Source organism: Excalfactoria chinensis, chromosome 1 (genome assembly GCF_039878825.1).
Source record: "Excalfactoria chinensis isolate bCotChi1 chromosome 1, bCotChi1.hap2, whole genome shotgun sequence".
In the NCBI taxonomy this organism is placed as follows: domain Eukaryota; kingdom Metazoa; phylum Chordata; class Aves; order Galliformes; family Phasianidae; genus Excalfactoria; species Excalfactoria chinensis.
In genome coordinates, this window is record NC_092825.1 from 22,699,409 (window position 1) to 22,714,521 (window position 15,113).

A 15,113-nucleotide genomic window follows, 5' to 3' on the forward strand; every position below is an offset into this window, starting at 1 on the left:
GGTCCCCAAGCTGATAGCCTTCCCTTGGCAGACTTCTGTTTTGCATCTGGTCATCTTGTTATTGCTGTTCATCACATGAATACTATAACTTAGAGATGGCTTGGCCATACGTACAGGTTGTGTACATTGTACAATCATTGTACAGGATAAAATGCTCAGAGAAGAAGTCATTGAAGTTACCATGGGGCAGAAAGAGTGGGGATGGGATTCTCATGATTTCTTTGTAGAATCCTTTTTGTGTGCCCTGTCCTACAGCCATAGCGTTCTTTGAGTAGCTGCTCTCATAAGTACTATTGCTAAGGGCAGATCTCTGTCTGGATGAAAACAGTTATTCAACATGTTGGTTCCAGGGTTCCGCCTTGATTGCTGATGGTAGTGAGGAGGTCCAGTTGTCTCAGCTGAGTAAAACTGGGCCCTTTAAATTGGTTATGGGCAACTGTATGGGGAGAGGCAGTTCACTTTTTCTTTGCAAAGGCTGAAATTGTATTATCTGCTTCAGACACAGGCAGCCTCCCAGGACAGGTTAGAACAAATCAGAGACAGTCATCATACCTCACTGAGAAACCAACTAAAGCGCAGAATTAAAGATCTCGAATTTGTGTTGGACAGAATAAAAAATACTCAAGACAATATTTTTCAAAAAGAATCCATGCAAGCAGAAGTGGAAAAATACAAAGAATTGCATCGGGAAGAAATGAAAATTAGAAAAAGCCTAGCAAATAAGCTGAAAAGGTAAGTGCGTGCTTTTTTGGAATGGTAACAAGACATGAAGTAGCAATAGCTTGCATGAAAAACCTTGTGCTTTTTTCTTCCTAAAATCCTTTTTCTGTGTCTTGTCAGTACTATGGATGTAAGCGTAACCCTCTAACACCTTTCCCCTTTAATTTTGGAACCACCATCATTTCACTTCTATGTGTTCTAGCAGTCATGCCTCTAGTCATGGCATCATTAGCCTGTGTTTGAAGTCGATAGCAGTTTAACACGTGGCCTTTGGGCCCCTCTCATTTTGGACTTCTAATGCCTTCTCTTTTCAAAAGCTGAATAGTAGTCAAACACCTGGAAGAAGTGACTCTGCAAAAATATTACCAAAGATAATTCTTTGTGTGTTTTTAAATGTTTCAGAACCAGTGAGAGACTAGCGGAAGCCAATGCTAAGCTCCTAGAGGAGCGCCACAGAAGCAAATCTTTAATTGCCAGCAGCATTGTAAATGGAGGGCTTTCTGCAAGTCCAGGTCTCTATTCTACTGAACTGGGATATCTTGGCAACAGTTCATCAATAAACAGAAGTCTCAGCCTAGGTGGATGCTTCCTGGACACAGCTGGGAATGCGTTATCATCAAGAAACAAGGTTGAAGTCTACATGGGTAAGGTAAGCATTGTGAAATACTCTTCAGTGGTGAAGACTTCAGGTCATTAAGATTGTACAGAATTCCTAGAGTGCCCAGACACCAAAAATACTGACATCTAAATGATGAACTATCTAACTATATATACATAACTATGTACTTATATAAGGGTTTAGTTGTTTTTGTTTTTTTTTTCAACTAGAGAAAGTTTAATAAGCGTTGCTGTGGCATTGGAAGTTCCCAGCTAAGCTGTTTATTAAACTTTAATGTATAGCATGTGTATAAGTGTATGACATACTTGAAATGGATAACTTTGACATCTTTGCTCAGCCCATCAGACATCTCTGGTCAAGCCACGTATTTTTTTTCCTTACTGATCTTCTTTTTAGTTTCTTTTAGTACATTAATACTAACTAAGACATCCTTTAAAACTAGGATGATGTGATTGCTTTGCTTCTTACTATACAGTCTGCTGTGGGATGCATGCTGTGCCTAGGAAACATTTCTTTTTGTGCTACTGCTATGTATTATTATCTTCAAGTCTTCACAGCTTATAATATTTTGCAGCAATTTATACACGATTGCAACTTCTGCAATAGCTCTGAAGTACTTTGCCAGTTGTGCTGCTTAGTACTTGGCCTGTTCACCAGGCTGCTTAAAAAGACAAGAGTTTACCTGACTCTGAGCCTTGTCTTTGCTTCAGTTATACCACAGATTTTTCCAGCAATCTGTTACCTTCAATTGGGAAAAAACAAAACAAAAAAAAAAAAACCACCTCGTATTGTCATTAAATTCAGACTAAGCACTGCCTTCTTGGATGGAGGAGATTACAAGTAAAGCTCATAATAACTGGGAACTAAGTAACTTAAATTGCAGTTTGCCTCGTGTAGTCATCTTGCACTTTTATTTTTATTTAAAGCTCTCTGCACATTTGGTGTTTTTCAAAGTAAGGGAGGTTATCTGAAGTAAAGTGTGAGCATCTCCTGGGAAAAGGAAGCTCGTGTAGATTTTGGCTTTGATTTGTGCAAAAGCTTTGATGTAGCTTCAAGGACAAGAAGCTGAAAATACTTCACCCCACCGTTATTCAAAATGCTGGTATCAATTACTTTGTCCATGCAACTGTTTGAAGCAACAAATTGCACCGGTTACAAACAAGAGAAAGAAATGCAGCTCTGAAAAGTGGGTGCAGGAAATAATGGTGAATTCTGCTAGCTGCAACCAGCGTGAGTGCATGGATTCATGAAACCAGTTTTCCTACTGGTAGCATAAGAAAGGGAACACCTACTTCCCATTCCATCTCAGTTTCAGTTTCCTTTCTGATTTTATTTCCTGTCTGCACTCCTGATTTGTAGCAGTCTTACGAATTTCCTCTCTTTTGACTTCTGCCTGTTCCTCTTGTTCTTTTACTTGGCACCACTAGCTCTGTCTTCTTTATACTGCATCGCACAATCAGATAATTACACCTGTAGGTGAGACCACGAGCCTTCTCCAGGCTGAACAGTCCTGGTGCTCTCAGCCTCTCCACATAAGCCACATGCTCCGAGCACTTAACTGTATTTGCTAATGACATAAGTCTGGAAGATACATGCTGTCTGTTTTGACAATTACTTCTATGTGTTAAAGACCTGATGGAAAATAATGCAGGAGTCACAAGAGCTTGCTGCTCTTCAGGGATGCCCCCCTCGAAGCACAAGAGGTCTCCATTCCTCTGAATAAGGAAGTTGGCAGGCGAGGTAGGAAACCGTCATGGCTCAGCAAGGACCTGCTGAGAGAAGTGAGGGTGAAGAAAGGGGTGTACAAGCTCTGTAAACAAGGCTGTGTCACCTGGGAAGAATACAGGGCTGCCGTCCGGACTTGCAGACGTGGGATCAGGGAAGCCAAGGCGCAGGCAGAACTGAACGTGGCAAGGGACATGAAAAACAATAAGAAAACCTTCTACAGGTACATTGGCCAAAAGAGACAGGCCAAAATGGGCGTACCTACTTTGGTAGAAAGGGTCCAGAGGAGGGCCACAAAGATGATCAGGGGCCTGGAGCACCTCCCCTATGAGGACAGGCTGAGGGAGTTAGGCTTGTTCAGCCTGGAGAAGAGAAGGCTGCGGGGTGACCTCATTGCAGCCTTTCAATACCTGAAGGGAACCTACACCCAGGAGGGGAGTAAACTCTTTGAAAGGGCTGACAATAGCAGGACTAGGGGAAATGGATCCAAGATGAAGGAGGGAAGATTTAGGTTGGATGTTAGGGGGAAGTTCTTTACTAGGAGAGTGGTTAGGCCCTGGAACAGGCTGCCCAGGGAGGTTGTGGATGCCCCGTCCATGGAGGTGTTCAAGGCCGGGTTGGATGGGGCCCTGGGCAACCTGATCTAGTAAATGTGTATATTTGGTGGCCCTGCTAGGCAGGGGGGTTATAACTACATGATCCTTGAGGTCCCTTCTAACCCGGGTCATTCTGTGATTCTGTGAAATGTAAAGGATCGCGTACGTGTTTGGACTGTAGCGCTTTAAAGGGTCTCATTTCTCCTTATGAAAACTTTGCGTTGAGAATAAATGACAGTAAATAAACAGCTCCTGGGGGAGCGAGGGGTAAATGCTCCTTCCTAGCGATCCAAGGTGGTTTCTGTTACTTAATAAAATGCGCAGCGTTATTTATAATGCATGTGTTATTTCTAATTCTAGATTCAGAAGGAACTGGATGAAAAAATCAGTAAAGAACTTGAACAAGGTAACGTGCTACTCTGACATCAGTGTTTTTAAGGAAGATGATGACTGTTTGTAACTTCTACGTAATTACTTTCAGAAGTTGTCAAGATTTGTGCTGTTTGAAGCACAGGGTTTTTTTAACTCTAAAAACTCTAATGGAAAACTTCCTGCTAACCAATATACTCTTCAGAATGTTCTGCTGCTACTTTTGAGAGAAAGCACAGGGAGCAAACCATCTCCCCCACACAGATACATTGGCTTAAGTTGAAGTCTCCTTTCATCCTCAGGCACAAACATCAAATGTAAAAAAAAGCCCGGAAATCAGATTTTTTAGACTTCTGTCACTACTTCTGTTTCTGCATACATTCATTGCGTTCAGCACTTCAAGTATGCCGTATACATTTTCTGGTGTTCTTGATTTTTGCTCTCTTTTTCATTGCTTTTGTTTGTACCTGACATGTTGTCGTACTTGTCTTTGGACAACGAAGAATCGGTGGAAAAGATAGCCTTTATTTAGGTAAAAATCATTCAGTAATGTATAGGCAAGCACAGCATGAATTGATTGCTTTTAATATGCTGTGTAAAGTCTGTTCTATAATACAAGGCCAGGTCTTCAGAGAAGAATTCGTACTGTTTCCTAATTCTCATTCTGCCAGAGTCACTGCTGCTGTGCCTAGAGTTATTTTGAAGCAGGAAACCCTTGAGAGTCCAGCTGTTGCTTCACAGCTCTTCCAATTTTCTTGAATAGGCAGAAACCCACTGCCATGTGCCCATTTGCATTTTCAAACATAATTACATGTGTAGTAGGAGCCGTAGTATTTGCTTGGTCTGGGGATCTTGTCTAGAAAAGGTTGATGGATGGAAGTACAGAAAATCTTTTTCTACTTTCATTGAAGATGTGTTTCCGTGGTGGAAAGAGAGTTTAGCCAGGGAAAGTTAAGATATAGTTGGGTGGAGAATGGCTTGAGAACAGCCCCGAGGAGAAGGATTTGCAGGTGTCAGTTGATGAAAGATTCAGCAGTGGAGTGTGTGCTTGTAGTCCAGAAGGCCGACCATGTCATGGGTCGCATCAAGAGAAGTGTGACCAGCAGGAAGAGGGAGGTGATTCTGCCTCTCTGCTCTGCTCTCATGAGACTCCACATGGAGTATCGTGTCCAGTTCTGGAACCTCCAGCACAAGGAGGACATGGAGTTGTTGGAGAGGGTCCAGGGGAGGGCCATGGAGATGGTCAGAGGGCTGGAGCACCTCCTCTAAGGGAATGGGCTGAGAAAGCTGGGGCTCTTCAGTCTGGATAAGACAAGGCTCTGCAGGGGCCTTCCAGTGGCCTTCCAGTACCTGATGGGGGCCTACAGGAAAGCTGGGGAGAGACTTTTCGTAAGGGCATGTAAGAACAGGATGCGGAGAAATGGCTGTAAATGTAGGTAGATTTAGACTAGATATTAGGAAGAAATTCTTTACTTCCTAAGGTAAGGGTGGTGAGACTCTGGAACAGCTTGCCTAGAGAGGTTGTGCGTAGCCCCACCTTGCAGGCATTCAGGGCCAGTCCGGATGGGGCTCTGAGGAACCTGGTCTAGAGGGAACTGTCCCTGCCAATAGCAGGGGCGTTGGAACTGGGTGATCTTAAAAGGTCCCTTCCAGCCCAAACCATTCTGTTTCTAAACCCTGGAATTTCTTTCTCTAGCTTTAAAAATTGTTTTGGCTGATAATTGAATGTGAAAAAATGTTTCTTCCTTTATGCCTGTCCTGTTTGATTTCTGTTTTCCTTGGAAGTTCTTAAATATCTCTCTAGAGCGTAGCCTGATCAGTTATCAGTAATGTTTTTACAGTGACTGATTTGACTCAATCTACTGTAAAAGTAACAGCGTGAATCTTGTTTCTTTTCTTTCCAGCCACTGCTGAACTTGAAACTGGATCTGCTAGAGTTTCTCCAGTGGTATCAACTGATGGATCTTCAAAAAATCTCATTATTGACCAGGATCCCCTTTGCAGAGCGGTACAGGAGTACCGGGATGTTTTAAACCAAAATTACCTGATCTAAATAAAAATGCAAAGGGAAAAGTACTGGAGATCATTTGTTTACACAGGAGGTCTGTGATTTCCCATCCCGTAGCTTAGGTGTGGAAACATCTTTATTGCAGTTTGAATATAAATTCTAAATGTATTAAGTAGGTTGACACTCTGCACTTACCTGTTGGTCACCGAGGGGTAGTCGGTTTATTTTGCACTCAGGATAAGAACCATATCTATTTTTTCTTACTATCAGCCTGAGTAATGCTGGTTCTTGAACTTGACGGAGCTGTCAAAATGTTTTTGAGGCATGATTTTGCTCCACGTTTTTTGTTCCATGTCTTACCAGAAGCGTTCCTTTGGTTCTGTTTAACCCTTCCACTGTCTGTGGTCGTGTTTCCAGTGTTATTTTAATGCATAAGAGGTTTTGATTGGATTCCTGCCAGCTGTTTCAGTCCTGATGCTTTGAATATTTCTGCTGGTTAAGTGGAAGTTTTACCAGTGTTTAAGGTGGAGAAGAATGCACTTTACATTGCTGTCACTTTCACACACCTTGGGTTTAAAAAGACTGCGAGTGTGTAGCGGTGCCAAGAAAGCTTGAATGTGACCTTTTTGATATTTCTGGTTTGGTATCCTTGTTGGATTTTCCATTAGAAGTTGATTTGTCTTAAGATATTCACAGTTGGTAGATGAACACGTGATGAACCTTCATTGTGGGAAGAAGGAAAATTCATATTTCAACCTTCCGTCCAATTGGCACTTAACACTATTTGTGTGATGGGACAGCTGTTAGTTGCTGCTAACAGCTGGTGATACAGTAGCTGCAACTCAGGTGCAGGGTAATGCTGTGGGACTTGGTGTCTGTAAGACGAGCAGTTTTGCTAATTTCTGCAGTGCTCATTCCTTGTCTACAGAGTTTCCTGGGATATTGTACAACAAATGAATTCAACATTCCAAAGACATGAGAAAGGTTGTACTGAGGCAAACAGAAACTGGAAAAAATTTTACCCACTAATTCATTTTTTACCCACTAATTCAACAACTTGAGTTAACAAGCAGTGGGGGGATGCAATGACTGTTGCTGCAGCTCTCTGCACCTTTTTATATGAATGTATTTTGTGACACTAATATGCTATATTTAATTCCAGATATTTATGTTCCAACGTGGTATTCAATAAACTTTCATATCTGGTACATCTTTGTTTTATTCTGTTGGCCTTTTCTTGACTCGCTTTCCACCTCATTCCTTGCCTCTATGGCTTGCTACAGCCCTCTGCTCACTTCCGTCTCTCCTTCTGGTGCCTTCAGTCTGCCCTGAGATCAGACAAATGGCCAGCATGCATTTGTGTCCTTTTCTTCCTGGGGTACTTGAGACATCATTGTGTAAAGATCAGGGACTGGAGTAAAGGTACTGCTAACAATCACTTTCCATGCTCGTACAGTGTAAAGCAGTTCTTTCTGTGGCCTGAGCAGAAGGTGGTGGGCAAGCTTCCAGTAGGCACGGAGGCCAGCAGATCCCACAGCTTTGGATCTCACGAGGAGCTGAACAATTTGTAGCCTGCCGATGGCAGAGGTGCTAAGAACCTTCTCTGGCAGCCTGCGCCACAGCGATCAAAGAGGAGCTCACATTTTGGTACAGTTCAGCATTTCTTCACAGGGAAAGCAAGTGCAGAAAGTGGCGGCCTTCACTTTGCAAGGTTGTTTTAGCAAACTCAGATATGAGCTCTTTAAGGTTTTTTTTTGTTTGTTTGTTTGTTTGTTTGTTTTCCTAATATGCTTCTGTGCTGCTGGTTGTCAGTAAGAGGGGAAGATTCTTGTCTAGAGGTGAAGGAGCACAGAAACTCAGTGTTGATGACTTGATGACTTTAGATCATTAAGATTGTACAGAATTCCGAGAGGGCTCAGACACCAAAAATACTAGAATCTAAATGATGAACTATCTGTTGCACTGATTACTAGTATTGTGAGCTCGTCTCGGTGAATACTGTCGCACACTTGTCCAGGGCCAAATAAAACACCATCAGTCTGAGAGTGAAGTGCTTCAAAAATGGGTAAAATGGATTCTCTGTTGTGTCTTACCTCTCCTTATATATTCACTGCTAACAGCCTATCACAGAGCGAGGGGGGCCTATAATGTCACGGCCCGAATTTTAGAGAACGCCTATTACAACAACTGCAAAAAAATGGTGTGAAAGAATGCAGTTTAAAGCAAGAGCTGCTTCCAAAATCATGTATTACCATGATGATGCAACAAGACAATCCTGACGTTTTCAGAGAATCCCAGAAAGCAAAACCTTGCTTCACTCTCCTGTTTTCTTACCGCTGCACGTGTTCTTCCAGTTGTTTTATGGTAGTACTGGTTCCAGAAGCTGCTAACAGAAGGTCCTGCAGTTTCTGTGTAGAAGCTGATACTTCTCTTTCCTTACTATCTAGGACAGTCTTCAAGTCATGAACACAATGCTCAGACTGAATACGCTGTTCTTCAGATTCCTGTAATTGTAAAATAGCAGTGAGAATCCTCAGCAGCCAGGTTAGGTTCAGTACAGAGAACTCAGTGAGCGCTGAAGAATTTGAATATTGCATGTATCTACATAAACCCTCTACCCAGAGTACTGGAATCGTTTCCAATTCAGTCAAGCCTTCATTTCTCTGAGCAAATGAACGGTAACAGATGATATTTCATCATCTGTGACACTGGCCTCTCCCATCTGTACAAAGGATTTTCTATAACACCATTATGAGCAATGACACTGCCAATCCTACCTTCTCAGTGACTAGTGACATACTGTAACTACTTGTTTGCTATTCTATCAAAAATACTAACCAACTATTCACAGCTCAATAGTACACTATTATGGTAGATGTTTCAGAAAAAAAAAAAAACAAAAACAAAAACAAAAAACACAGCTCTCATAGAGAACAAAAAAGCAAAACTCAAATTCAGCTGTCCAGTACTTCTACTTTTTCTCAGAAATCAGACACCATACTTGGCCAAACCAAAAGCAATAACCTGCTGAGACACCAGGTCATTTTGCAAAGCAGCTTCTCAAATACAGATCTTCTCCAGTTAAAGACATAGTGACCTCATGTCAAAGACCACCCAGTCATGAACACCAAGTGCACAGAACAATGCAGTTCATATACTTGCCTTTAAATCTATCCCCTTGAACTTATTTCTAGGATAGGAGGACATTTGCTTATACTTTGCAATCTCTGCTCTGATTTGGCACAGGTTTGACTGTGATCACAGATGACAAGGGGCAAGATGAGAAGTTAAGAAAGAACACTGCTGCAATAGCCTGGAGCCGCAAGAAGAACTTATGCTGTGGGGCTGAAGAATGTCTCCTACTTGCAAAAGAAACTAGTTGGCTTTGTGATGATTCCAGTAACACTTATCTTTCACTACAGAGGAGGAGGCCAGTTGGCAAGGACTTCACCAGCTTCATGAATTATGACAGGGTATCACTGCTAACCTCCTTAACTCTCTCTGATACTTGCTGTCAGAACATTATTTTTCTCTTCTTCACCAGAAACAGGGAATAATCGCCCTCAAATTTATATGTATAAGTTACAGCATCTCTGTACCTTGGTTTTCACCCTGTCCAATTCCTTTTGCAAGCGCAATTTGTCTTCCTCAAGGTCACTGCGGTAGCGTGTAGTGACTTGAAGGGAAGCTTCTGACATAGACTGCTTTTTAAGAGCATCAGCAAGCTCCTGCTGCAGCTGTCTGATCACACCCTAAGGAAACAGAAGAACATGAGGAAAAACGTGAAACTTGACTTTACCCCTTTAAACTGACCATATTATACAATTCATCCATTTACAGATCCTCCTTAATTCTAAGAGAAAAAACAGTGAAGCACAACAAAACAACATGATTTGGTCCTATGTGTATAACTTATGCCTGATGTGCTTTAGAAATACAAAATCATTTTATGCATTGAAACATTTTAATTTCTTCTAATTGTATAGCTTACCTCTCTTTCTACTTTGTCAGTCTCATATTTAAAGACTTGTTCCCTTAAATCAGTACACTTGGTATTTAATTCCTTGTTTCTCTCTTCCATGAGGTAAACCTGCTTCTCACAATCAGCTCTGAGTTTGTTGAACATTTCATGAAGTCTGTCCTGGACATCATTCATAACCTTTTCTTTGATGGTCCCCTTGTTCTGCAAATCTTCCAGCTGCTGACGGAGCAGAAGGTTTTCACTTTGGAGCTGGGCCAATCGTTCCTGCATAGACTCCTGCTTTATCATAAATTTACTGACTTGGTCTTTCTCAATTTGTCGCGCATGCTCATTTTCTTTCGCTTGACACTGGGCTTGATTTAAGTCTTTTTGCGTCATTTCTAAAAGCAGTGTTTTTTCCTGAAGTGTTTCTTTCAACTGGTGAAGCTCATTTTCTAGACTATTACCTTTGCTTTCCATTTTACTCAGCTGCTGAGACAAGCTCTTGTTGCTGTCTCGCACATCAGAGAGCTCATGATGGAGCTTGTCTTGTAAACGAAGCCGTTCATCACGTTCTCTCTGATATGGTCTTTCGGCATCACTTCTCAATGACTGATGACGTTTGAGATCTTGGAGCACTGCATTCAAGTGGGAATGGAATGATTCAAGCTCTGTTTCCAGTCTGTCTTTGCTTTCTTTTGTCTGTTCTAGCTTGGTAGTTAGCATTGCCAATTCTGCCTTGAGTAAATTCAGCTGTCCATTGTACTGAAATACTGCTTGTGTTAAGATTTCCTCACTCAGTTTAAGTTCCTGTTTTAACACACAGAATCAAAATGCAGGATTACATACTCGAGGCTGGCTGGCCATGCTTCTTTTGATGCAGCCCAGGATATGGTTGGCTTTCTGGGCTGTGAGGGCATGCTGCTGGCTCATGTCCAGCTTGCCCTCCACCAGCACAGCCCCAAGTCTTTTTCAGCAGGGAAAAATCATTGTACACATTCAGTTTATACAGCTTAACTTGCAATTTCATACTAAGCACCCTGAAAGTTATTTCTAAGGGAAGGTCATCTTAAAAGTATTGGAAACAAGGATTCGTGCACAAAAGATGCAAGTGAAGCTGAACTGCACTTGTCTCCTCTACCGGAAGAAAAAGTAAATGAAGTTTAACTACAGGGGCTTTGATACAGCGGAACAGAACCCTGCAGACGGTCATCCCCGTTGCTATTGCATCGGCACCAGAACGCACCGTTGCTAGGCGCTTCCGGCTGTGACTGAGCCCGCACGGCCGCACGCTCCTGCTCTCCGCGGGCGCGTACGCTCTTAACATCGCTGCGGCTCCCTTGCTGGGAGTCGGAGGCTGCTCTGCTGCCTGTTTATTGGCTATGCCTTCCTGAGCGTACGGCGCCTTTGCGCGTAGTGCTCGGGACTCGGCCCGGCCAAAATGAAAAAGTTTTTTAGCTTCTTCAAAAAGAAGAAGAAAAAGGATCCGCCGCCCGGCAGCACCGCCTCGGCGCGTCCCGCCGGTGCGTGTGAGCTCAGCGGCAACGACCTGAGCGAGCTGCACCGCGGGGCCGCCGCCGGAGACCTGGCCCAGGTGCGGCGGGGGTTGGAGGAGGACGACATCGACGAGCGCGACAAGGCGCAGCGGTAAGGGCGGCGGGCCGGGCCGGGGATCCCCGCTGCCTGACCTGGCTGGGACGGGCAGTAGCGGCCGCTCCGATGTGTTTATGTGTCTGGTGTTAATCTGAAAGTTGAGGAAAGGGCTTCTGCTCCAGATTCTCTGTAAGATTTCAAGTGTTGGTTGCTAAGCTGATGTCTGCCTAGTATACACTATTAAAATGTGTCTGTAGCCCACAGACACGGAAGTTCAACTTGAAAAACTGAAATGTTTGTAAACTCTTCTCAAAAGAGAACCCTTGTTATTCCTGTCTTCAGTTCCACTGACCAGGAACCGCCTGTGTTTTGTTTCAGAGGAGATCTGGCTGTTATTTCCTTTGTTAAATTACTAAGCAGCTTTACTCCTCCTACGGATAAGTATTTTACCCATGGGTGTTCATTCATAAGAGTGGCTGTATTTGTAAAAACTGGACTGCAGAGGGTACCAGGCAGAAGTAAACAACCTCATAGATCTGGATGTGCATCTATCAAATAGACGTGTCCAGAGTATTTGAGTATGTTACGGTTATGCAAAAAGTAGAGTATGTTACACTTAGTGAATATGCAAATTGTTTTGGCTATGATTATGTCTAGGATGGATAATACAAGGCTCTTATTATTCCATTAAGTGTTGTGTGCAGCTGTGGGATTATTTTTCCCAAATGCATTTCCTCTTTTGCTTTCCATAGTCTCAGTAAAGACCTGACTAAATATGAAGACCATGACAGCACTGGGGAAGCTTGTGCAGGTGCCACGGGAGGCATCCCAGTGCCGATGACTCCTCAGAAGGCAAGACCTGCTGGCTTTATGTTGGGTGCACCTGCTTTGAGCAGAGAAGGTAGGATACTTAACTGTGGTAGAGCTAATGGGCAGAATCGTGGTGGCCCCTTCCTTAGGTTAGTTTGCATCTTTTAAATTTACCGTGCTCAGTGTGGACTTCAGTGAAAGCATCAGGTGGACTGTCATAAGAAGTGTTAGGAATGTGTTTGCTTGCTGCTAGTTTACACTGCATCTCCACGGGCTGTGGGGACAGTTGTGATTTGTGTGCACTACATCCATCTGCTCATACAGTTGTCGCTTTCAGCCCATCAAGTTGCCCATTTATTTAAATTTTCCCTTTAGCAAGGGGGAGGAGGGAAGAGAAGGAACAAACTAGGTTAAAGTGGCATTGTGTTTTTTGGGTGTGCCATTTTACTCAGAGAGGCTCGTTTAGATTGTTGTTCAGAACATCCAATTGCAGAAGCTGTAGTTTCATCCCAAATGGTAGTTTTATCTTCTGTAGCGGCGAAGCAGCAGATGAATTGCAAGAAGATGCATCTTTTGTTGATTACCGCTGGATTTCTGTCACTTTGTTTTAATTTTAATAGTTGCACCTGTGTAAAGCTCCTTTTTTGTGAGAGACAATTTCTCACCTTCAGGTACAATTGCTTTTGTTTGTGCTGTGGAGACATGAACAAAAATTGTCTTGGAAAAGTAACTTCCTGAGCAACAACAGTACAGTGTTTGTATGTACTGTATCTTTTTGGACATGGTTTGATTTATAATCAAAGTAATGCTTTTCTTCAATTAGTTTTATTTAAAATGAAAAAAAAAAAAAAAGACAAAAAAAAAGACTTTGTGATCCAGAAAAACTGTTACATTTTCTCATTGCCATGTAAATATAAGAACTACATTCCTTCAGTGAGTCTGTAAAATCCAGGCAGCGTTTATAAGCTCACATTGCCCTAAAGGAATCTTAGAAAGTTGCTATTTTAATATGAAAGAAATTGCCTTGCAATTTACATTTCAGGCCCCAACGTACGAGGTTTTATTTGTTCCTTATTTTTAAGGGTTTTGTGTGAGAATCGTGTCAGATGGGCAGCAGACTGTTCAAACACAATTCATTGCTTTTTTATTATAAAGACTGAGAAATATGAACAAAGAACACATGGCATATTTTTTCTTCCCGGACTTATCCCAGATGGAAGAATAGATTTCTAGACCCATGTGATGTTGCCTTTGACGTAGGAGCAGTTGCTTTGAACTAGACAGTGGTTGAAGAAGTTTCTTCGTAGGTTGGTTTTGAAGTTTTGTTTGCTTGTTTTTCAGTGGGGCTCGATGCAGTTGGTTTAATCATTGAAATACTGTTTTCACCCAAACTGTTTCAGTCAGTTGCTACCTTCCGTGCACGTAGATAGTTGCTCTGGTTCCCCACTGTAAGGACTAACAGGCCTGGGTTAATTTAAAATATGTGACTTGAGGGTTTCTTCTTCCGAGTAGAGGGTACATTTACACTAGATATCAGGAAGAAATTCTTTACTGTGAGGAGGATGAGACACTGGAACAGGTTGCCCAGAGAGGTTGAAAATGCTCCCTCCCTTCAAAGCCAGGGGGGGATGGGGCTTTGAGCAGCCTGGTCTAGAGGGAGGTGTCCGTGCTTATAGCAGGGAGTTGGAACTAGATGATATGAAAGGTCTGTTCCAACCCAAAGCATTCTGTGATTCTTCCTGTGCTCGGTCTTTTAAGGATGACCCCAGCAGAGGAGTGGGAGGGCGCAGAGAGAAGGTTTATTAGCACAGTAGAAACAATATTGGAATTAATTCTGCAGTCTCTGATTGCATCCACAGCCTGCATCGTGAGAGTCCTTTTAATATGCCACAGTAACAGTCTTAAAAGTGTCGTTTAGGGGAGAAGCCAGGATGCTGAGAGAGGGACCAGAGAAACACCCACTTTGGAATTCTTTTATTGGCTTTTGCTCTTCTCTATTATTTTTCCGCAATGTAAAATTTTGACCTTATCCTTTCTGCTCCTTTTGTACTTTCTAATTAGAAGAGAAGATTCTGAAGAATGTTGAACAGGTCAGCATTTTTTAACAAGTTTGCCCATGATTATTTGGATGTCAGAATATGAACCTTTTTATTACTCACAGCCAAATTGGCTTCCAGAACATACTGAATGACCGATCTCTTAGGTTTTGAGTGGGAGTTTATTTTTGAGAATAACAGTAGTTGTGCTGTTCCTATTCCTAGTATGTCTGCAGTGACGGTATTGTTAGCCACTGCAGCACATACTGGTGTATTGTTCAGTGTTTCCCTGAGTCCTTTGCAGTTGGACTTGATGATCTTTAAGGTCTTTTCCAAGCTGAGTGATTCTATGATTAGAGGAATTGTCTCAGCATTGCAAAACTCTTAGAAAAGTAAACTAGCACTTCTGTGTGATTTATATCTCCTGAGGTCAGACAAAACTTTTTCTGCGTTCCCTCTTAAGGAAACGGAGAAAAGCCAGAAGGGATGAGAAACCATCTTGAGGTTCTTTTCAACCCAAGCCATCCGATGATTCTTTTGAACTGTCTCTTAAGTGTATGTTTCTGATAGTAGCTGTTTTTCCACACCACTGCATGTGTATGTGATAAAATCCACGTAAGTAGGACAACCTTCTGCTCCAGAGAAAAGTAACAGATTTGTTGTGAAAGAATTTGAT

General features: G+C 42.4%; 3 protein-coding genes across 5 annotated transcripts in view; 2 read left to right on the forward strand and 1 right to left on the reverse strand.

The window, feature by feature from the left end:
- LOC140260902 (uncharacterized) overlaps nucleotides 1-7,178 on the forward strand; it is a 53,687-nt gene extending 46,509 nt beyond the window's left edge. For all 3 annotated transcript variants that reach the window (XM_072353685.1, XM_072353704.1, XM_072353695.1), the window contains 4 exons: nucleotides 500-732; nucleotides 1,123-1,369; nucleotides 4,021-4,066; nucleotides 5,934-7,178. In XM_072353685.1, the coding sequence (XP_072209786.1) occupies nucleotides 500-732; nucleotides 1,123-1,369; nucleotides 4,021-4,066; nucleotides 5,934-6,082 (675 nt within the window). In that variant the 3' untranslated portion in view covers nucleotides 6,083-7,178. The remainder of the gene's footprint in view (nucleotides 1-499; nucleotides 733-1,122; nucleotides 1,370-4,020; nucleotides 4,067-5,933) is intronic.
- Nucleotides 7,179-8,367: 1,189 nt separating this feature from the next.
- On the reverse strand, nucleotides 8,368-10,724 carry LOC140247312 (ankyrin repeat domain-containing protein 26-like). Its single transcript, XM_072326835.1, has 3 exons — nucleotides 10,029-10,724; nucleotides 9,637-9,789; nucleotides 8,368-8,541 (listed from the first exon to the last, which is right to left on the reverse strand). Exons 1-3 carry the CDS (start codon nucleotides 10,722-10,724, stop codon nucleotides 8,368-8,370), a joined length of 1,023 nt encoding a protein of 340 aa, XP_072182936.1.
- A 379-nt stretch (nucleotides 10,725-11,103) lies between these two features.
- LOC140247315 (uncharacterized) overlaps nucleotides 11,104-15,113 on the forward strand; it is a 32,106-nt gene continuing 28,096 nt past the window's right edge. Inside the window, exons 1-3 of the mRNA XM_072326839.1 lie at nucleotides 11,104-11,109; nucleotides 11,470-11,645; nucleotides 12,344-12,492. Coding sequence (XP_072182940.1) covers nucleotides 11,104-11,109; nucleotides 11,470-11,645; nucleotides 12,344-12,492 — 331 coding nt within the window. The remainder of the gene's footprint in view (nucleotides 11,110-11,469; nucleotides 11,646-12,343; nucleotides 12,493-15,113) is intronic.